This window comes from Rhinopithecus roxellana, chromosome 14, assembly GCF_007565055.1.
Source record: "Rhinopithecus roxellana isolate Shanxi Qingling chromosome 14, ASM756505v1, whole genome shotgun sequence".
NCBI classification, from domain to species: Eukaryota; Metazoa; Chordata; class Mammalia; order Primates; family Cercopithecidae; genus Rhinopithecus; species Rhinopithecus roxellana.
The window spans coordinates 43155469-43177558 of NC_044562.1; the positions used below are offsets into that span (position 1 = coordinate 43155469).

At 39.0% G+C, this 22090-nt stretch overlaps 1 protein-coding gene across 2 annotated transcripts in view; it reads right to left on the reverse strand.

Annotated features, from left to right (window-relative positions):
• Positions 1 to 622: 622 nt before the first annotated feature.
• The window catches only part of GLS (glutaminase), an 86799-nt gene continuing 65331 nt past the window's right edge, over positions 623 to 22090 (reverse strand). The window contains exons 15-18 of one of the 2 annotated variants that reach the window (XM_010379756.2): positions 12811 to 12872; positions 11792 to 11868; positions 11633 to 11696; positions 623 to 3336 (exon numbers count right to left, since the gene is read on the reverse strand). In XM_010379756.2, the coding sequence (XP_010378058.1) occupies positions 3180 to 3336; positions 11633 to 11696; positions 11792 to 11868; positions 12811 to 12872 (360 nt within the window). In that variant the 3' untranslated portion in view covers positions 623 to 3179. The remainder of the gene's footprint in view (positions 3337 to 11632; positions 11697 to 11791; positions 11869 to 12810; positions 12873 to 22090) is intronic. The other variant, XM_030915972.1, reaches the window with a different exon arrangement.

Below are 22090 nucleotides of genomic sequence, written 5' to 3' on the forward strand. Positions count from 1 at the left end.
GCAGTTCTAAAATGCCGGTAATGCAGTGACTCTTCTAGCAAAGTAACTTACTTTGTGACAGATAACTCTGATAAATGAAAATTTAACAGTCATGGCATTCATGTACTTTCTGTATGGTTGGAAAACTATACACTAACCCCTGGCCTGAAAGGAAAGAGTGTTCTGAAGACCAGGGATTTCTGGCATTGGAAGCGAATGCTATTCTCACACAGAATAAATCAGGAGCTGAGGTTTACTGGCTGATCACACTCAGATTCTAGTGTTGCAGTACTAGGTTCAACTCTCTAAATAAATTTTAAGGCTTTGTGAAAATGACCTCTCATTCAAGAGTATGTTTAATGGTTCCATTCAACAAGTATTTACTGAGCACTTCCTAACTGTAAAAGGATAGTGTTTGCATTTCGGGGACTAGAGACATGCCTGCACATCCCTCACCTTCAAAGATGAACTACACACAGGATTCTTGTCCTAGTCATTGTGGTAACCCCATCTGACACCTTGCGTAGTACCTAGCTTTATAGCAGGCATTAGAAATGGATTGGAACCCAACCAGACATGGTCTGTATGCTCAGTGGAGTTCCTGGCCCTTAAATGTTTTAAGAAAATTCATTTTTTCACACAGTTTTTTTTTGATACATATATTTATTATGCTGTAAAAAGCAACACTACCTGATTGCATTTAAAATAAATGTTTCCCAATTTCAGAATACTTACAACTTGTAGTTTTAAGATTAGATTCACTTTGGGAGGTTTTAGAAGCAAATACATTCATAGCTGTGTAATCCCCAGGAAGAATCTAAATCTGACATCAGGTCATTCAGTCCCTGCCAGACAGACAACAGCATCAAATGGTCAATAGCTAATCCAGCTCTGCAGCTAAAGGGCAGTGTCGGGCAGCAGTGGGGTATAGCTTATTACCAAAGATGAGACCAGCAAAAACAACAATGTATATAAAGCTATAACATGACCATATAGAGCTCTCATGATACAGAAAAAGCACATGTACTAAAGCCAAAACAAAAAGATCTTTGGAGTTTACTGACGGCAGCAGTTAATAGCACAGTCAACAGCATTTAAATCAAATATATTATTACCAGCCAACAGCAAACAGCCCGAGCAGGAATCGGCACATAGTCATAAATAACATCGGGGTAAATAAGGGCACATTTAATTAAACAACAAAGATTTTACAGAATGGTTTTGATCTGAAAAGAGATGAAAACTCTCTTTGTTCCCAAATAATGGTTAGAACCTCTTTTTATTATAGAAAAGCCTCAAAATCATTGGTAATCTTCAAGTCACACAATTGAACTGTCTTAATGTTTCATTTTAGTCACACAAAGCATGCTGCTGTTTGAGCAAAGTTATCTCAATTGATTTCAATTAAAACATGTCTACCCTGTAATACCTCTGGGGATAATGCTGCTCCTGTGCAGCATCTTGCAAATGCTACCTGTCTCCATGGCTTGACACATCCATGGGATAGGAAACTGCCCACTCACCATCCTCCCCACGGAAGCTCAAGCGTGGGAACAGCTTTGGGCCTGGTGCAGCTAAGGAACATTGGCTGTGGTTTCACCAAAGGAGGTGCCATCTAGGTAATGGGAGGGCAGTGGCTGGAGCCACTGGCTTAGACTGGAAGTGAAAATGAACGCACCTGGAGGCTGCTGGAGTAAGGTGCCATCAGGCATGGTAAAGCGTAGAAGCAGCAGTGTGTGCTCATAGAAAAAAAAAAAAAGGAAAAGGAAATTACTGTATGTGGCAACAACTAACATTCATGTACTTGAGCTCATTTCACTAAACACAGCTTCAGAGAAGTCCATTTGTGTGCATGTGTGTGTGTGCAATATCAGAAATCCTCACTAACATGCCACTTTATCTCGAGGTATGACAGGATAAAATGTATGTGTAATTCCTAGGAAATCCTGTTCTATCAGTTTTTTGAAGCCCCTTTTACCCACTTTCCAAATGAATCCTGAATTACCAACCCAAGACAAAGAAAATTATAGGTCACAATTTAAAATGAAATGGCCTTTTTCTTATTATTAAACTACAGAGCCCACCAAGAATTACACAATAGAAAATCACAAGAAATCTGGAATGATCCAATGGTCCCCCAAGGAGGACAAATCTCTTGGTGCAGACTCTTAATGACAGGCTTGGAAACAAATGTTAGTTGTAGCAGTTCCCATACTTTCAGAATAACTTTGGTAGCTTAGAGCATTTCTGAATTTATCTTTACCCTAGAAGCTAAAAAAAAATCTTAAAGAGCTGTGGTTGCATATCCCTTCGTTTTTTAGACTGATAAACTTGACTAATTTATACTTAGTAATTTTGTCTCTGGTTCATCTTCTGTAGACAAATGGCAAAGTTCTGATGCCAGAAATAGGAGGCATTTTCTGACTTACTATGGAAAACATAAAAACTGCATAGTATGCCAGCACTCAGTTTCTCAGCTGAAGGAAAGAGGCAGAGAGCTAAATGTCTGAGAAGAGAGGCTGGACTAAGGGGATATAGAAAAAGGAAAATTTTTCAAAAGTATTATAACTACATTCACACATATGTTTTGGTCACCAAACATATCTTAAACAGATTCCCTGATAAAGTCTAATCAGAATTGGTCTATCTTACTAACAGTTGTTAACGATTATAGTTTTTTTAAGAGTCACATCGTGAAGCTAGGGTGAGAGAGAGACACTTTAAACACACAACCATAAGTGCATATAGTTGTTCAAACACTCAAACTAAATTTGTATTTGAAGTCTTGAAAATCACACTATTTGCTTCTAAAGGCAACCTTGACCCATTTGGACAGACTGTACAACACAGCTTAATTTATAAATGCATATCAGCAGATCATCACCATAAATTGAAAATTCACAAAACAAATAAATCATGGAAGACCACACAATTAAGCTAGCATTGGTAACTATTTCTTTTACATCAAATTATACAATGCACGAGGTAATATTGCTCACATTATGGAGGGAGACTGTTTTATTTCTATTTTTTCCCAAAGAGATCAGATTTGTCCTGTGCGCACAATGAAGACAACTCCAGTAACACTGAAATGACAAATGTAAAATATACATCACTACCAGATAGAAATACACACGGTCTTCATAATCATTTTCCACAATTAAATAGGTAAGTGATTTAAATCTTGGGATTTGAGACCATTACAACAATCCATCAAGATTCTTATGGACGGTTTGATTTTCCTTCCCGTTGTCAGAATCTCCTTGAGGTGTGTACTGGACTTGGTATTCTTGGAGAATTTTAAATACATCATGGTGTCCAAAGTGCAGTGCTTCATCCATGGGAGTGTTATTCCACCTAAACACGTAGCACAGCATGGACAGGGTCATTAGGTAATTTCTGTTCAAAGATGATCACCCCACATTCCCAGATTTTAAATGCAGGTTAAATGGCCAAATTTAGCCATTTTAGCAATTTTACAAATAAAAATTAATAATAGAAATGCAGAAAGGGATGTATAATTCAAAAAGTAGTCTCCAAAACAAGTTGGGATATGGAGAGGAAGAGAAAAAGATCTGTGAAAGGATCCTGTTTACACATCCAAGTGCTTATGGAGGGAGCTTTTTAAGGAAAGTCCTTGTGTTGACAGATATTATAGACTGCTCTAGGGTTCCAGAATTTTAGCTTCATGAAAAGCCCAAAGTATCTCTTTTAAAATAAAAAGTTCAAAGAAAATTCAGGTATATAACATCCATCACTCTAGCCTTTGACAGAAAATTTGTGTTTGTGTCAATTCAAAGCCACAGTAAGTCTCAGAAGTCTAGAAATAACCATGACCTCATTATGTCCAAAAACACATTGGAGGAGCAAGATTGGCCCCAGAGGAATTGATATTTTTATCACCTCTGGTAAGGTTGGGAACCCATGGACTCAATCGGACCACTACACCAGCAGAAGAACAACTCCCCTTTCCATACTAGTAACTCCCCCTTTCCATGCTTCTGAGGCTGTGCTGTTTAGAGTGATGTCGATGAAAATTCGAGGATACGAAAAAATGAAGAGTTGCCAGAAGTGGTAAGTCTTTTGCAAGAGGAGACAGAACTACATAAGTCACAGCCCTATTCAATGACAGGGTATGATAGGTAGTTCCCTTACACTTTACAAACTGTGAAGCCTATCTTCCTACCCTCTCTCTCTCTCCCTACTTACGTTACAAAATTCTCCATGGCTGCTAATCTCTCTTTCTTCATCCATGTGCCACTGTCACCACCTTCCTAGTTTCACTTCTTCCTGTTTCCTTCTTTCCTTTCCATCTCTGTCCTGAACTTTTTACCCGCTTAGTGGAGTCACAATATGGAAACAAAGGTTTTTAAAACAGTCTCATTTTTTAATATATTTGAGTAAATTTTGGTAGCCTGTTTTTAAAATCGGGTAAGTAAAACTTTACATGTATCTTTCTATTTCTAAAAAAAAAAAAAAAAAAAACAGCTGAATGAAGTGACTTTGAATAGGCCTTCATTAGTTTAGGAAGTCAGTGGCTTGAAACACTTTTGAGTCATCCTCTATAGTATGTAATTATCTGTCTTTCTGGAAAAATGGAATGTCAACTGCGTGTTACCTTTTTTACAACTCTTCTTCTGTGAATTAATGAAAAATATAAACGTTAAAGAATACACTCATTTCAGCCACGCACAGTGGCTCATGCCTGCAATCTTATCACTTTGGGAGGCCGAGGTGGGCGCATCACTTGAGGCCAGGAGTTCAAGACCAGAATGGCCAACATGGCGAAACCCCTCTCTATTAAAAATACAAAAATTAGCTAGGCGTGGTAGCACACGCCTGTAATTCCAGCTACTCAGGTGGCTAAGGCAGGAGAATTGCTTGAACCTGGGAGGTGGAGGTTGCAGTGAACAAGATCACGCCACTGCCCTCCAGCCTGGGTGACAGAGCAAGACTCTATCTCAAGAATACCCAAATTTTGCTCAAACCTATTTTATAATTTAAGGTGACACTGATTCTATGAAATAGAGAAAAAGATTTGCTGAATGCCTAGTTATCAAGTTACTTACTTAGCTCACTTTTTCTTATCAGATGGGCACATCTGCTTTAATATTCCTAGAGGCCAATTTAGGGCAAAAAAAATTAATACTTACATATACAGAGCACAGTAATATTTCCAACATGTATTACATAGTGTTTTAGTTGGGATTATAAACACAGGAGGAAAATGCTCTTCAATTTCTTGCTCTAGAAAGCTGCGATGGGTATTAAAATTTGGGGAAAGGGAAGAATGTCACCCTAACATGAGGTTTTAGAATACTGCCAACAAAGGTCATTTTAATCATGGTGCTTTTTTACAACTATAGGAATAAAGTTAGATAACCAAAGTGTTAGCACACTTACAAAATTGCTAACATTTGTCAGACACTGACATAAGTTTTCTGCATTTCTTGCAAGCTAAGAGCTGAACCAACAAAACCCAAGCCCTAATTTTAAAAAAGATAGCTGGCCAGGCTCAATGGCTCACACCTGTAATCCCAACACTTTGGGAGGCTGAGGTGGGAGGGCTGCTTGAGCCCAGGAGTTGGAGACCAGCCTGGGCAACATAGTAAGACTGCCTCTACAAAAAAATAAATTAAATAAATTAGCCAGGCATGGTGGCGTGTGCCTGTGATTGCTGCTACTCAGGAGGTTGAGGTGGGAGGATCGCTTGAGCCTAGGAAGTTAAGGCTGCAGCGAACTATTATCATGCCACTTGCACTTCAGCCTGAGTGGCAAGGCAAGATCCAGGCTCAAAAAAAAAAAAAAAAAAAAAAAAAAGCTAAAGCTTAATAAACAGAAAGGCAAAATAGCTAAAGTGTAATCAGTTTGCTCCAAACTTAATACAGCTCCCAGTTCTCAAATGAATCCAAACTCCTAATACATATCAAACCACCATCAAGTATGTTTTTTATCCCATTCTAAACTTTTATTCTCATTACTTGCTGACTCATCCACTCCAGTACATAATTTCCAAGGATATGAATCTAGAGTTTACTGTACATGTATATGTGTAAGCTGCGTTCTTATCCCTTCTCTGACCACTTTGTTGACAGCATTTGCTGCAGGATGAATAGCAGTTTGCTATGTCGACCAGGAGAGAAAGAAGAGGAACAGAAGGTATTCTAGGCATATTTTTCTCATGACAGATAGAATGCCCTTCTTTTCATTCCGTGCCTTCAATCTCGTCTCTTCCCCAAAGCACTGATTAAAATGTAACTTCCATGAAGCCTTCTAAAACTGATTCCAACCAAATGCAGAAATTTCAACAAACTCCAATATATTCATTTTAGAGTTAACAAGTTTTCTTACACATTTTAGCTTGTTTAGAAGCCTTCCCATTTTGTATGTCTCAATATTGTGAGCAAGTTTGTATGCTGATAAAATTCACATTATTATTAAAAACAAAATCTGGCTGTATAAATGTCGAATCACTGTCCTCACCAATCACTGGCTTCTTTGCAAATCTTAAGAGAGAACATTCAGTGTTAATTATCATCTTAAAATTTATGCTTCTCTAAAGGTTTATCTTATCTACCCTGTGTTGTTAAAAACCCCATGAGGGGTACCAACAACTGCAAAAACATACAAAATTGTAAAGACCATCAACACTATGAAGAAACTGCATCAACTAAAGGGCAAAATAACCAGCTAGCATCATAATGACAGGATCAAATTCACACATAACAATATTAGCCTTAAATATAAATGGGCTAAATGTCCCAATTAAAAGACACAGAATGGCAAATTGGATAGAGTCAAGATCCATTGGTCTGCCATATTCAGGAGACCCATCTCATGTGCAAAGACACACATAGGTTCAAAATAAAGGGATGGAGGAATATTTACCAAGCAAATGGAAAGCAAAAAAAAAAGCAGGGTTGCAATCCTAGTCTCTGATAAAACAGACTTTAAACCAACAAAGATCAAAAGAGACAAAGAAGGCCATTACATAATGGTAAAGGGATCACTGCAACAAGAAGAGCTAACTATCCTAAATATATATATATCCAATACAGGAGCAACCAGGTTCATAAAGCAAGTTCTTAGAGACCTACAAAGAGACTCAGACTCCCACACACTAATAGTGGGAGACTTTAACACCCCACTGTCAATATTAGATCAACGAGACAGAAAATTAACAAGGATATTCAGGACTTGAACTCAGCTCTGGACCAAGCGGACCTAATAGACATCTACAGAACTGTCCACCCCAAATCATTAAAATATACATTCTTCTCAGCACCACATCGTACTTATTCTAAAATTGACCACATAATTGGAAGTAAAACGCTCCTCAGCAAATGCAAAAGAACAAAAATCATAACAAACAGCCTTTCAGACCACAGTGCAAGCAAATTAGAACTCAGGATTAAGAAACTCACTCAAAACCACACAACTACATGAAAACTGAATAACCTGCTCCTAAATGACTACTGGGTAAATAACGAAATGAAGACAGAAATAAGTAAGTTCTTTGATACCAATGAGACAAAGACAACGTACCAGAATCTCTGGGATACAGCTAAAGCAGTGTTTTAGAGGGAAATTTATAGCACTAAATGCCCACAAGAGTAAGCAGGAAAGATCTAAAATTGACACCCTAACATCACAATTAAAAGAGCTAGAGAAACAAGAGCAAACAAATTCAAAAGCTAGCAGAAGACAAGAAATAACTAAGAGCAGAACTGAAGGAGATAGAGACACGAAAAACCCTTTAAAAAATCAATGAATCTAGGAGCTGGTTTTTTGAAAAGATCAACAAATTAGACAGACCGCTAGCAAGACTAATAAAGAAGAGAGAAGAATCAAATAGACACAATAAAAAATGATAAAGGGGATATCACCACTGATCCCACAGAAATACAAACTACCATCAGAGAATACTACAAACACCTCTACGCAAATAAACTAGAAAATCTAGAAGAAATGGATAAACTCCTGGACACATATACCCTCCCAAGTCTAAACCAGGAAGAAGTCAAATCCCTGAATAGACCAATAACAATTTCTGAAATGGAGGCAGTAATTAATAGTCTACCAACTGAAAAAAGTCCAGGACCAGACGGATTCACAGCCGAATTCTACCAGAAGTACAAAGAGAAGCTACTACCATTCCTTCTGAATCTATTCCAAAAAATAGAAAAAGAAGGAATCCTCCCTAACTCCTTTTATGAGGCCAGCATCATCTTGATACCAAAACCTGGCAAAGACACAACAAAAAAAAGAAAATTTCAGGTCAAAATCCCTGATGAACATTGATGCGAAAATCCTCAATAAAATACTGGTAAACTGAATCCAGCAGCACATCGAAAAGCTTATCTAACCACAATCAAGTTGGCTTCCTCCCTGGGATGCAAGGCTGGTTCAACATATGCAAATCAATAAACGTAATCCATCACATAAACAGAACCAATGAGAAAAACCACGATTATCTCAATAGATGCAGAAAATGCCTTCGACAAAATTCAACACGTCTTCATGCTAAAAACTCTCAATAAACTAGGTATTGATGGAACGTATCTGAAAATAGTAAGAGCTATTTATGACAAACCCACAGCCAATATCATACTGAATGGGCAACAAACTGGAAGCATTCCCTTTGAAAACCGGCACAAGACAAGGATGCCCTCTGTGACCACTCCTATTCAACACAGTATTAGAAGTTCTGGCTAGGGCAATCAGGCAAGAGAAAGAAATAAAGGGGCCGGGTGCAGTGGCTCACGCCTGTAATCCCAGCACTTTGGGAGGCCAAGGCGGGCAGATTGCCTGAGGTCAGGAGTTCAAGATCAGCCTGGCCAACATGGTGAAACCCCGTCTCTACTAAAAATACAAAAATTAGCTGGCCATGGTGGACACCCACCTGTAATCCCAGCTACTCAGGAGGCTGAGGCAGGAGAATTGCTGAGCGTGGGAGATGGAGGTTGCAGTGAGCTGAGATTTTGCCACTGTACTCCAGCCTAGCTGACAGAGCAAGACTCTGTCTCAAAAAAAAGAAAAAAGAAAAAAGAAAGAAAGGTATTCAAATAGGAAGAGAGGAAGTCAAATTGTCTCTGTTTGCAGATGACATGATTGTATATTTAGAAAACTCCATTGTCTCAGCCCCAAATCTCCTTAAGTTGATACGCAACTTCAGCAAAGTCTCAAGATACAAAATCAATGTGCAGAAATCACAAGCATTCCTATACACCAATAATAGACAAACAGAGAGCCAAATCATGAGTGAACTCCTATTCGCAACTGCTACAAAGAGAATAAAATACCTAGGAATCCAACTTACAAGGGATGTGAAGGACCTCTTCAAGGAGAACTACAAACCACTGCTGAAGGAAATAAAGAGAGGACACAAACAAATGGAAAAAACATTCCATCCTCATGGATAGGAAGAATCAATATAGTGAAAATGGCCACACACCCAAAGTAATTTATAGATTCTATGCTATCCCCATCAAGCTACCATGGACTTTCTTCACAGAATTAGAAAAAAATACTTTAAATTTCATATGGAACCAAAAGAGAGCCCACATAGCCAAGACGATCTTAAGCAAAAAGAAGAAAGCTGAAGGCATCACACTACCAGACTTCAAACTATATTACAAGGCTACAGTAACCAAAACAGTATGGTGCTGATACCAAAATAGATATATAGACCAGTGGAAAAGAAATGAGGCCTCAGAAATAACGGCACACATCTACAACCATCTGATCTTTGACAAACCTGACAAAAACAAGCAATTGGGAAAGGTGTTGGGAAAACTGGCTAGCCATATGCAGAAAACTGAACCTGGACCCCTTCCTTACACCTTATACAAAAATTAACTCAAGATGGATGAAAGACTTAAACATAAGACCTAAAACCATAAAAACCCTAGAAGAAAACCTAGGCAATACCATTCAGGACATACGCATGGGCAAAGACGTCATGACCAAAACACCAAAAGCAATGGCAACAAAAGCCAAAATTGACAAATGGGATCTAATTAAACTAAAGAGCTTCTGCAGAGCAAAAGAAGCTATCATCAGGGTGAACAGGCAACCTACAGAATGGGAGAAAATTTTTGTGATCTATCTGATAAAGGGCTAATATCCAGAATCTACAAGGAAGTTAAGCAAATTTACAAGAAAAAAACAACCCCATCAAAAAGTGGGTGAAGGATATGAACAGACACTTCTCAAAAGAAGACATTTATGCAGCCAACAAACATGTGAAAAAAATCTCATCATCACTGGTCATTAGAGAAATGCAAATCAAAACCACAATGAGATACCATCTCATGCCAGTTAGAATGGTGATCATTAAAAAGTCAGGAAACAACAGATGCTGGAGAGGATGTGGAGAGATAGGAACGCTTTTAAACTGTTGGTGGGAGTGTAAATTAGTTCAACCATTGTGGAAGACAGTGTGGTGATTCCTCAAGGATCTAAAACCAGAAATACCATTTCACCCAGCAATCCCATTAGTGGGTATATACCCAAAGGATTATAAATCATTCTACTATAGGCCGGGCGCGGTGGCTCAAGCCTGTAATCCCAGCACTTTGGGAGGCCGAGACGGGCGGATCACGAGGTCAGGAGATCAAGACCATCCTAGCTAACATGGTGAAACCCCGTCTCTACTAAAAAATACAAAAAACTAGCCGGGCGAGGTGGCGGATGCCTGTAGTCCCAGCTACTCGGGAGGCTGAGGCAGGAGAATGGCGTAAACCCGGGAGGCGGAGCTTGCAGTGAGCTGAGATCCGGCCACTGCACTCCAGCCCGGGCAACAGAGCAAAAAAAACTCCGTCTCAAAAAAAAAAAAAAAAAAAAAAATCATTCTACTATAAAGACACATGCACACATATGTTTATTGTTCACAATAGCAAAGACTTGGAACTAACCCAAATGACCACTGATGATATACTGGATAAAGAAAATGTGGCACATATACATCATGGAATACTATGCAGTCATAAAAAAGGATAAGTTCATGTCCTTTGCAGGGGCATGGATGAAGCTGGAAACCATCATTCTCAGCAAACTAACACAAGAACAGAAAACCAAACACTGCATGTTCTCCCTCATAAGTGGGAGTTGAACAATGAGAACACATGGACACAGGGAGGGGAACATCACACACCGGGGCCTGTTGGGGGGGTCGGGGCTAAGGGAGGGATAGCATTAGGAGAAACACCTAATGTAGATGAAGGGTTGATGGGTGCAGCAAACCACCATGGCACGTGTATACCTATGTAACAAACCTGCACGTTCTGCGCATGTATCCCAGAACTTTAAGTATAATTAAAAAAAAAAAAATGTTTAACTCCATGAGGATAAAATTCCAATTCTCTCTTCCCAAATGCAAAAAAAAAAAAACAACAAATTGTTTTGTTCATACAGTGTATTGACTGATAGTCAAACTAACCTGAAAATTTCTAAATAAGACACCATTCTTAGATAAGAAACAGAATATGGGAGACAGAATTACCTATGTAGTAAATACAAGGTTTATTGCCTTTTTAAGATATCATAGCAGGTTCAAGAATGTATTTGTAGTTTTAAATATTATAATCACTTGAATATTACAGTCCTGCATAATAAAATACTGACATATTTAGAAGGTAACATAAGTGCTCACCTGTCCTTGGGGAAAGGGTTTACTTTGCAGGCTTCCAGCAAAAATTTAACAACTTCAACATGACCTAAATCATCCCACCCCCAAAAACAAGAGCAGATTTTAGTACTAAGTAGAAATTAAATCTGGAAAGAAAATAGATAGGAGTAGTTCCTGTATTACCCTCTGCAGCAGCTACATGCAGTGCTGTTCTAGAATCATAGTCCCGCTGTTCCATGTCCATAGCTGACAAAGCAAATCTGAAAATGTGTAAGCACAGCTATTTATTATATATAAAGCAAATTTAATTCACACTTGTAACATTCACTCCATCAGTTCATTTAAGGCCCTGTCAGACAGGTGCCATCCTTCATCAGGCTCATTAATGGGAACTACCAACCTTATTGACCAGTATACAGGTGTTTTGGGTAAATGCCACTTCACCTCTCTTCCTCAGCATTGCTTTTTTTAGGTAAGATTAAATGTTAAACATCTCTCACAGAATTAAACTTTATTACATTACTGTTCAAAACTCAAGAATTATGGCACAACTGTACCAAGGTTTATGTCTCAGAAGGGCAAGAAACTAATCCCTATAATAAAGTTGTATGTTTTTACTAGGACTCCCATTCTTAAACATTTCACAGTCTACTAGTACTCGTCAGACTTTAAGACAAGGGGGGAAGCACAGACATTTTTCCACTTTGAAAATCAGTTGTTTGAGGTATTAATGGGAGAAAACAAAAGGAAAAAGAAAACAAGTTACAACTCTATACAAAAGACCTTAGGTATACAGCAGTATATGGCCTTACTAGTCCTGATGATCTGCCAGACACCAAACCCCCTAGCTGCTTACCCCCCCCCCCCCCACACACACACACCAAAGACTGGGAATGGAGGGTAGACAGGGAGTGAGAAGGCACTGTCCAGTTCCAGTAAGCCACTGATACTAATTAGCCAGATTAGCTGAACAGTTACTACCTGGGGAAACAGAGATACCGTCTTTTTTATAGGAGGCAGAAAAGGACAAGATTGGAAAGCAGGCCACAGACACTGGAAGTGCCTATTTAATAAAAATTTTGTTGGGGTCATTTTTATCAAAGGGAAAGAGAAGTGAGACTTTAACCTTAAAATGGCTGCTCGCCCAGAAGCAACTTCATAAATATCTGTAAAATGCATGCTAATCCATCCTATAAACATACCTTCGAAGTGCAGACACATCTCCAGTATATGCAGCAAACAAAAGATTTATCACTGACTTTACCTGTGAAGAAAAGAAAGTTTAGGCATCCATAGGAGAAAACAAACACATACAACATCCACCTGTCACTGGTAAGTGATTTCCATGTGCTTTGAACACGTCACCTGAGTCATGTGCAAGAAGTTATCTCAAGGACACTTCCATAGCCAAAAGAACCCACATGTGTGATATTTTCTTCTTTTAACAGTGGATTGTGAGGGAAAATTCAATAATAAAGATAAGATACATGAGGGAAGGAATGGAATAATATCACTTGGCACAAAAGAATGGAATTTTGTGAAACTCATATAGTTGGAGCAACTGAAAATTGTTTAGAAGCCTTCCCATTTTGTATGTCTCAATATTGTAAGGAAGTTTGTATGCTGATACAATTCACATTATTAAAAATTAAATCATGCTATATAAATGCCTAATCCCTGCCAACAATCACTATCCTCACCAATCACTGGCTTCTTTGCAAATCTTAAGAGAGAACATTCAGTGTTAACTGTCATCTTAAACTTTACTTCACTGGAAAGACAGCCTTCAGTTCAATGCCCAGGTGGTACAAATTGGGTCATTCTCAGAACTTACGACACTGCTGTGTTTAAAAGGTTTCTCAGCTCCAAAATATTAAGTCACCTCTATGAAGTGCTCCAAGATTTCAAAGTGTATCTACCTTTGACAGTTACCCACTTTCCTTTTCTTTTCTTTTCTTTTTTTTTTTTAATTGAGACGGAGTCTTTGTTCTGTCGCCCAGGCTGGAATGCAGTGGCGCGATCTCGGCTCACTGCAAGCTCCGCCTCCCGGGTTTAGGCCATTCTCCTGCCTCAGCCTCCCGAGTAGCTGGGACTACAGACGCCCGCCACATCGCCCGGCTAATATTTTGTGTATTTAGTAGAGACGGGGTTTCACCGTGTTGGCCAGGATGGTCTCGATCTCCTGACCTCGTGATCCGCCCGTCTCGGCCCCCCAAAGTGCTGGGATTACAGGCTTGAGCCACCGCACCTGGCCTCACTTTCCTTTTCTTATAGTTAAGAGGAAAAGTCTAGTTATCTGAAAAGCCATTGGATTTTGGTCTGCTTTCATAAAGACTTTATCAGTCCCTATCTATGAGAAATTATTGATCACAGAATATTTGTAAATACTTCATAAATTCCCCCATTTTGTCTTACACTTTGCAACTTCAACATTCATATTGATGACTCAACTGATGCTGCACTCATTGGTAGAAAACAAGTTTAACTGGAGGAATGGAAAGTTACCCAGCTCTCCACCAACAATGCCACATCCCTGAACTGTGCTTCAAGATCTTAAACCCGGACATTCTCCCTTTCCAGTATGGCTTCCCCCTTCCAAAACCCATGAACTTTCCAAATTAACTGGAACTGACCATTGCTGCAGTTCTCTAATTCAGCATTTTCAAAGTGTAATTTGCAGAAACTAGTCCATAAGATGGTCCATGAAAATAAGGATCCTGTGGCTGGATATGATCTTAAAATATTAAATCCCCCTCTTGGAGATTCATGAGCATATGAAAGGCTCTGTAAAGGTCTACAGTACAGGAACCTAACTAGCTGAGCACATCCCCAAAATACTACTATTACTATTTGTGTTGATATCACTTCAAAAAACTTTACCTTTAGTCCTTTAGCTTCCCTCCCAACCATCCTTTTCCACTCCTGCCCAGAGTCCAGAACAGTTTTCTCAATGGGGAATGGGGGTGGAACAAAGAACTAAAGAGTATCACCCAGAATGTTCTAAAAGCATACATAAACATCTCTCCCATTTCTTGTTGTCCCACTCCTACACCTCAATCTGATACATTTTAGGGAAAGGAGGTAAATGCATAGAGTTTGTTTTTTATAGAGATGGGGGTCTCACTATGTTGCCCAGGCTGGTCTTGAACTCCTGGTTTTAAGCAGTCCTTCTGCCTTGCCCTCCCAAACTGTTGGGATTACAGGCAGGAGCCACCATGCTCAGCCCATAATTTTGTTTAAAGTCTCCAGGTGACTTTGATATGCACTCTTCTGGGTTATAAACCACTGTTTCAGATGCCCTTCATGTCTTTCTTTTTTAGTGGGGTCACCTCTGAATTCTCAATTCCCTTTTTGCTCTTGGGCCATAGATTACTGACTGGATATTATGGACTATTCTCCATATTTCCACCTGGTCTCTCATTACTGCTTGACAATTTTTTTTCTTGTTGGTTCCCGCCATACTTTCTTCAGGCCTTTAATACCAGCAGAGACCCCTAAAAACAGACAGAAGATCCTAACTACAACTTTGTTGAAAAGACAAAAAACTGTTTTCATTGCTCAAAGTAAAAAGTTTCATATTTGAGACTCACTTTTTATCCATTCCTTCAAACACTTATCCTCCAGATGCCCTGCTCTTGTTCCCTCACGGATCCCCTTTGTTTCTAGCATCTTTAACTTTTCCTCCTTCATTGGTTCCCTCAGTTTACCTTAAAACAGACGCAATTTCATCCTATTTTAAAAAGCCAACACTTGACCTATTGTTCTCCCTTCAGCACGTATTTCCTGAAAGTATATTTTTAATTCCCTGAAAATTACCTTCACATTCATTGTTACCTCTAAATAGTGCTCTCCAAACCTCCAGCAGCTTCCTAAGCCCCGATTCCTTCAGATCTCCCCAGCACCCTCCACCCTCTCACGACTTGCCTTCCATGCTGCTCCATCACCCTGATCTTCCTCCTGTTTGCTGCTTTGCAGATTCATTAACCACTTTCCACTGCCAAATACTCTTCCCAAGGCAGTCCAATCTTCTTGTTTTTCAATATAATGTCCTTCAAAGGATTCATCTATTCCTCTGGGCAGACTGACTGCCCCATCTTTAATCTAAATCTTTGCTTCTAAGCTCCAGTCCTACAGCTCCACCTGATAGTCATTTCAAACTCAAAAACAGCAATAGCCCTGCCGGCTTCCTACCCTGGCTCCAGTTCACAACCGTCTGCCTACTTGACATTGCTTCCAGGACTTTTAATTGGCATCTCAGACTTATACCCAAAATGGAATTTGCTTTGCTGTGTCTTCTGCCACTCACAGTCAGCTCCTCTTCTAGTTCCCCCCGTTTGGGGATGACACTACAATTCATCCACTTGCTCAGGCCACAAACTCAGGAGTCATCCAGTGCTGCTGCATTCACTTATACAGGTTGAGTCCTTCACAAGGATGCCTGGCCACAGGACCAACATGGGTTACCAGCCCACACTCTTCCCACCAAGGTGTCCTAGCACCCAGGTACATGTCCTAGGAGGAAGGGAGCTTCTTTACCCAGTGGTGCTGAGAAGTGGTGCTTCTGCTTCTGGTCAGAGACAGAATTAGCTTTTTCTAATTCAGACAAATTCACCATACAGACCGTGGGGGTGTATTCCTTGATTCTATTTCTCTCACAGTCCACATCTAGCTCATCAATAAATCCTCTTCGCTTTACCTGCAAAATATGTTTGGAATCCTATCACTTCTCACCACCTCTAGCATTGTTGCCTTAGGCCTCATCTTGAGTCACCACCTTATCACCTCTGCTGCCAGAGGGATCTTTTAAAAATATCAAGGAACTCCCGTGCCTTTCCATCATATCTAAAATTAAACTCTTTACCATGGCTTTCAGGACCCTAAAGGCTCTATTCCTGGTTAACATTGCACGTATCACTCCTACCAGTCTTCCCTTTCCAGCTCTACTCCAGCCAGAATGTCTTGCTGGTCTCAGGCACTCAAGGCCTACAACTGGTTGCTAAAGATGCTGTTTCCCCAGGGAGTCAGAAGGCCCCCCCCCCCCCCACCTCTCCCTCCCTTTGGGTAGGTCTCCACTCTACCCAAAGTTCTCTCAAGACTAAAATACTCCCTTCTTTTCATCACTGCCTTATCCCTTACCTTGCTTTTCCCCTTCATATATATATATATATAGTAAACTATACAGTTTTTAACTATATTTGTTATATATAATTATATGTAACTATATATAAAGTATATATATTTTTATATATACTTGTTTTCTTTCTCTCTCATTAAATGTAGGCTCCATGTGGTGGGCAGAGACCACTTGTCTTTCTGTTCCCCACCGTCAACTCAGTGTCTATCACACATAATAGGTGCTCATTAAGTATCTATTGACTAAGTGAATATTCTCCCTCAAAGCATCAAATACTCAATTTTGGGTATTAAATTGTAAAGTTAATTCCTCTATCAGCCCCCAACCCTGTTTTGTTTGTTGTTGTTTTTTTTTTTTTTTTTTTTTTGACAAGGTCTCACTCTGTCACCCAGGCTGGAGTGCAGTGGCAGGATCGCCTCCTCAGTTCAAGTGATTCTCCCACCTCAGCTTCTGGAGTAGCTGGGATTACAGGCACGTGGCACCACTAATCTAATTTTTGTAGTTTTTGGTAGAGACGGGGTTTCAGGTTGGCCAGGCTGGTCCCAAACTCCCAACCTCAAACGATCCGCCTGCCTCAGCCTCCCAAAGTGTTGGGATTGTAGGTTTGAGCCCCTGTGCCTAGCCCATCTCCCTTAACTTTTACATCTTTGAGTATCATTACAAGATTTATTCAATCGTAACTGGTGCCTCTGCTTCCAGTCTTTCTTCCACCCTCCAAAACCTCTCCGCATACTTCTAATCATATTCTCAAAACATTGCTCTAATCACTAAATGTTTCTAAAGCAGGGGAGTTATCAAGAAACCCAAAATCATTTCTGATAACGTTTAAGTTCTTTGGCCTTGTATTCAAGGTTCTTCAGTCCAGCTAACTTAGCTTTTCTTCTCAACCTCAATAGAGCAAAATTGGCCTGTCTTACTGCCCTTGTTTTTGTCTTGGTGTCTATGCTCTTTAAGAACACCCATATTCCTAATCAAATCCTTCCCTTCCCTCAAAGACTAGCCTGAAAGTCCCTTCCTTGCTGCCAGTTTTCCCCAGGCCATCCCAGCCCAGCATTCATTATCTATGTAGCTTATTGCCAGCTGCACACACAGTGCCCTGTGACAGCAAGTGGCAGGGGCAGTCAATTAGATACCTCCACTCCCACCACAACCCTGGATCTACCTCCTGCTTCTTCCCACAGTGCATACTATTCTCCTGAAATCATTTTCCCCACCCATTTCTCATGGATATATTATTCTTACCCATTCCTGTGAACTCTGCTCCAATCTCTTAAATCAAAAGTAATCTCTGTCTACCTTTGCCACACTATGGCACTGTAACACACGACCACATGGAGCATTTGTGTGTCTTACTTCCCCCACCACTAAGAAAAATCCAGATTCCCCTGTATATACTATTAATATAGTAATTACCCATAGTTCTTACTTTTAAAACTATGTTGGTACTTCTAAGCAATAAAGCCTCATCTGTTTCCATGACTGGATATAAGAACTACACATTCCCTTTTAAATTTCTGAATTTAGACCATGCTAGTCTGAAGAGATTTTATTATAGTATGTGTGTAGCACTTAGTCACTTAATTATTCAATATTTCAAATGTTCTAAAAGTCCATTTCTTATTAATAAAGCCCAAAATAGAACATTTTAGAATTTACTTGGTTTATTCAGGGTATATTGTTATTCACAAGCATGAGAAAAAAAATTAGGAAACTTTAATATACAAAGGCTTTGTAAGTAACCAGAGAGAAAAAACATTAGCTTGCCTTAACAAAAATTATTAAAGACTAACATGGAAGTTTGGTATTCTTCCCATGAAAACAAAAGGCTAGCTGTGGAGCTGAATTTAGCCCAAACCAGAAGATAAGTGCTTGAACACAGAGTGAGTGTAATTCTCTCCGAAACAAAAAAGCACTAGGAGGCAGCCCATGCACAGGCACTATTTAAAAGCAAAACCACAAATGCCTCTTCTTTCTAGCATCAACAGCCCCCTATACTTTTAAGTTTACATAAATTATGAAATGAGCTGTGGGCAGAATGCCACGAAAGAAAATGAAACTAGTCTAACACTTCTGAGACAAGAGATGGAGTATGTCGTTTAGGGATAGTCTGCTTCCTGGTCTGTTCAAGAGTGCCACGAATATTTCCAACTAAGCTGACACACCCTCTGGAATGCCTATCATGGCAAACAAACTGAAGGAGAGGGGCACTCTAGAGGATCACTCATCCACCTCCACACCAATTCTTGCAAAGGATGTAGGTGTGCTAACCATTGATTGGAGCTCATTCCCCTACATCCCCACTGGATACTTGAGTTGATTTTAAAATACCTGTCAAGGAGGCCAAGATCCAGAAAATAATGGGTTAACAGTAAATGCCAGAGGCATGGAAGCTGTGTTTTGATAAATAATCCCTTCATACAAAGAAACAGACTATACACAGCCACAATAATAGCTATTAAATTAAGGGCTCTATGTTTAATGTGTGCCTCCCCATGGCAAAGAGACACTGCACTTGGGGAGATACCCATTAAAATTTATAAATTAAATGTTAACAGTTTCCCCTTCATCTTGTAGATTTTCCAGCACTGCTGCATTTTTCTTATCAAGTCTTTTTGTCAGAACCTGCCCGAACCAGACAATCTTATCTTAGTTTATTTGTACAAAGTCATGACAACAGTGGGACAAAAAAAATGTTACAGTTCATGTAAGTTCACTTAACACTGGCATGTTTGGCATAGCAAATCTCACTTTTTTCCAAAACAGCTAGAAGCAGGTGGGGAGTGTATCAGTTTTACACATCTAAAACATGGCATTCCCAAGTCTTTAATCCTATCATTATCCTATTCAGTTTGAGCTTGTTTAAAAGTTGAGTTGTGTGAGTTCTGTAAATGCCCTAATAATTCTGTACTTATGAGTAAGTAGCAATTATTAGAATTACATACTCACATTACTCTGTATTTATATAGTGGACGACCCTAAAACATTCAACATTTTAAACAGTTACAGTTGTTTTTAAAAATTCCTGACAGGCTGGTTGTAAAATATGTTGATAGATATGTTTATTACTAACACTGAGATTAAGGACCCTGGCTCAAGGTCACATAGCATATGAATTAGTGATGGAGCTTGAGTAGAACTCAGGTATCTGGATTCCCAATTCTGTACAACTAGACCATGACGACGTGAGTCCTTAATAGATCTCAGATTGTTATCCAAAGCACAGAAGGAAATCAACAGATTAAACATCAATTCAGCTCTAATCCATAAAAGTTCTTTACTAAATATTGGAAGGAAGCCTGGATAGGACTAAAGCGAGAGGGGAGAAAAGGAAGAAAGGGAGAAGATGGAGGGAGGGGGAGATGCAGGAAAAACTGATTCACTGGTTTTACACTTTACTTCAATTATTTAATTTCTAACTCTATTACCAACTGCCAAACCAAAATGTCCTTTGTTTTTCATCTTTAGTTTGTCTTCATATAAACATGAATTCAGCCTGTTTGGAACTGCTTTAATGAGAAAAAAAAAAAAAGCAGGTAACTGAAAAAACATCCTTCTGTTTCTACCGCCTCTAGTTTGACATAAGCTGCTCTCATTTCCAGCTCACCACAGTATCTCTTGTCATGGAACAGATACTTTGCTTCATCTGTTAAATAAACCATCATGACTCCAGATCCAATTTTGTTTTAAAGGCTTCACTCCAACTTGGCTGATTATAGTCTTGAAATGAAAATAAGCTTTCAGCCCGCTTTTATATTTTCTTAAGGTCAAATTGAAACATACTACCTATTATACAGTGGCTAAAGAAAAATTTTAAGTTGCCATCATATGTAAACTAATCACCTTGCCCAAGGGTAAAAATAAACCTGTGTAATGTGTATGTGTAATGTGTACCTCAAAGATATTTCCTCTTTCCTTTACTACTGAGCTTACTTAATATTTGTAAGGATGTGTAAAAAAAAATTATAGTACTTTTATAATTAGACAGTCTGAGTATGAGGCCACATATTCCTAAGCTTTCCAAAGATTTACTGAGACACAGTTATTAATATACTATATATAGACAAAACTAATCCAAACTGATATGATTCAGAGGGTTGGGGAAAAAATCCTTTATAGGAATAGCAATTTCCAATTCATGCCCATATTTCCAGACTTACACAAATGCAGGAGATTCTCATATACTAATTTCAATAGAAAGGAATAAATCAAATAGTAAATTTTACTATAAAGGGAAGAAGCTCTGTTTTACAGAAATTTCACTTTAAAAATACAACCTCAAAATGGTAGCTCCAAGAACTGCATTCTGTTCTCGAATTTGCTAATAAACTCCCTTAAAAACATACAATTTTCAAATTTTTTTTTTTTTGAGACAGTTCTCGCTCTGTTGCCTAGACTGGAGTGCCATGGTGAATATGGCTCACTGCAGCCTTGACCTCCCAAGCTCAAGTGATCCTCCCAACTCAGCCTCCTAAATAGCTGTGACCACAAGCATGTGCCACCAAACCCAGCTGATTTCTTCGTTTTTCGTAGAGATGGGGTCTCACTATGTTGTCCAGGCTGGTCTCAAACTACTGGGCTCAAGCAATTCTCCTGACAGCCTCCCAAAATGCTGGGATTACGTGTGTGAGCCACAATGCGTAGCCTCAAAATTTTTCAATGACTAGTTTAATCTGAAATAATTTCACTCATTTGTAAACGAAAAAGTCATAATCATGTCAAAAAATCTGACAACCTATGAAGACAAAAAATTAAAGATTATGTATTACTTACAACGAAATAGTTAATATGAAGCACCTACTCTCTTGACTCAGCTAAGTGCTCCAAATATTATTTCTGTTATTAAAGGATAAGAAACATTTAAATAACTTAAGCAAGGTATCAGAGCTGCTAAGTGGGAGAACAAGGGCTCAAACCCAGTCTGGAAGATGCCAGGGCCAGTGCTTGCAACTACTAACTATCTACTGGGCCAAGCGATTTCCTAACAAAACCTGGGATTTCTTCAATAATACAATACCAAGACAGAAATATGTTGTGATAGGAAATCAGAAAATAACAACAAAGAAACAACTTATAGAAAATCAGAGATATTCATTTTATATTGAGGTGCTACCCAAAGGTGTTTAAATGAAGAGAAAATGAAAGAACAAAAGAAATAATTCAATTTGATATATCAATATCACAAACGACAAATAGAAAACATTAAGATATTACCTTTATTCTTTGCAATTAAATCTTTAAAAATCAAATGTGAGTTGGGCGAATGTGAATAAAAGCAAATACAACTGCTATGTCACTGGCAGCAAATAAGTAACTTCTTTTCTCAGTGGCATATTATTCCAGTAAACACC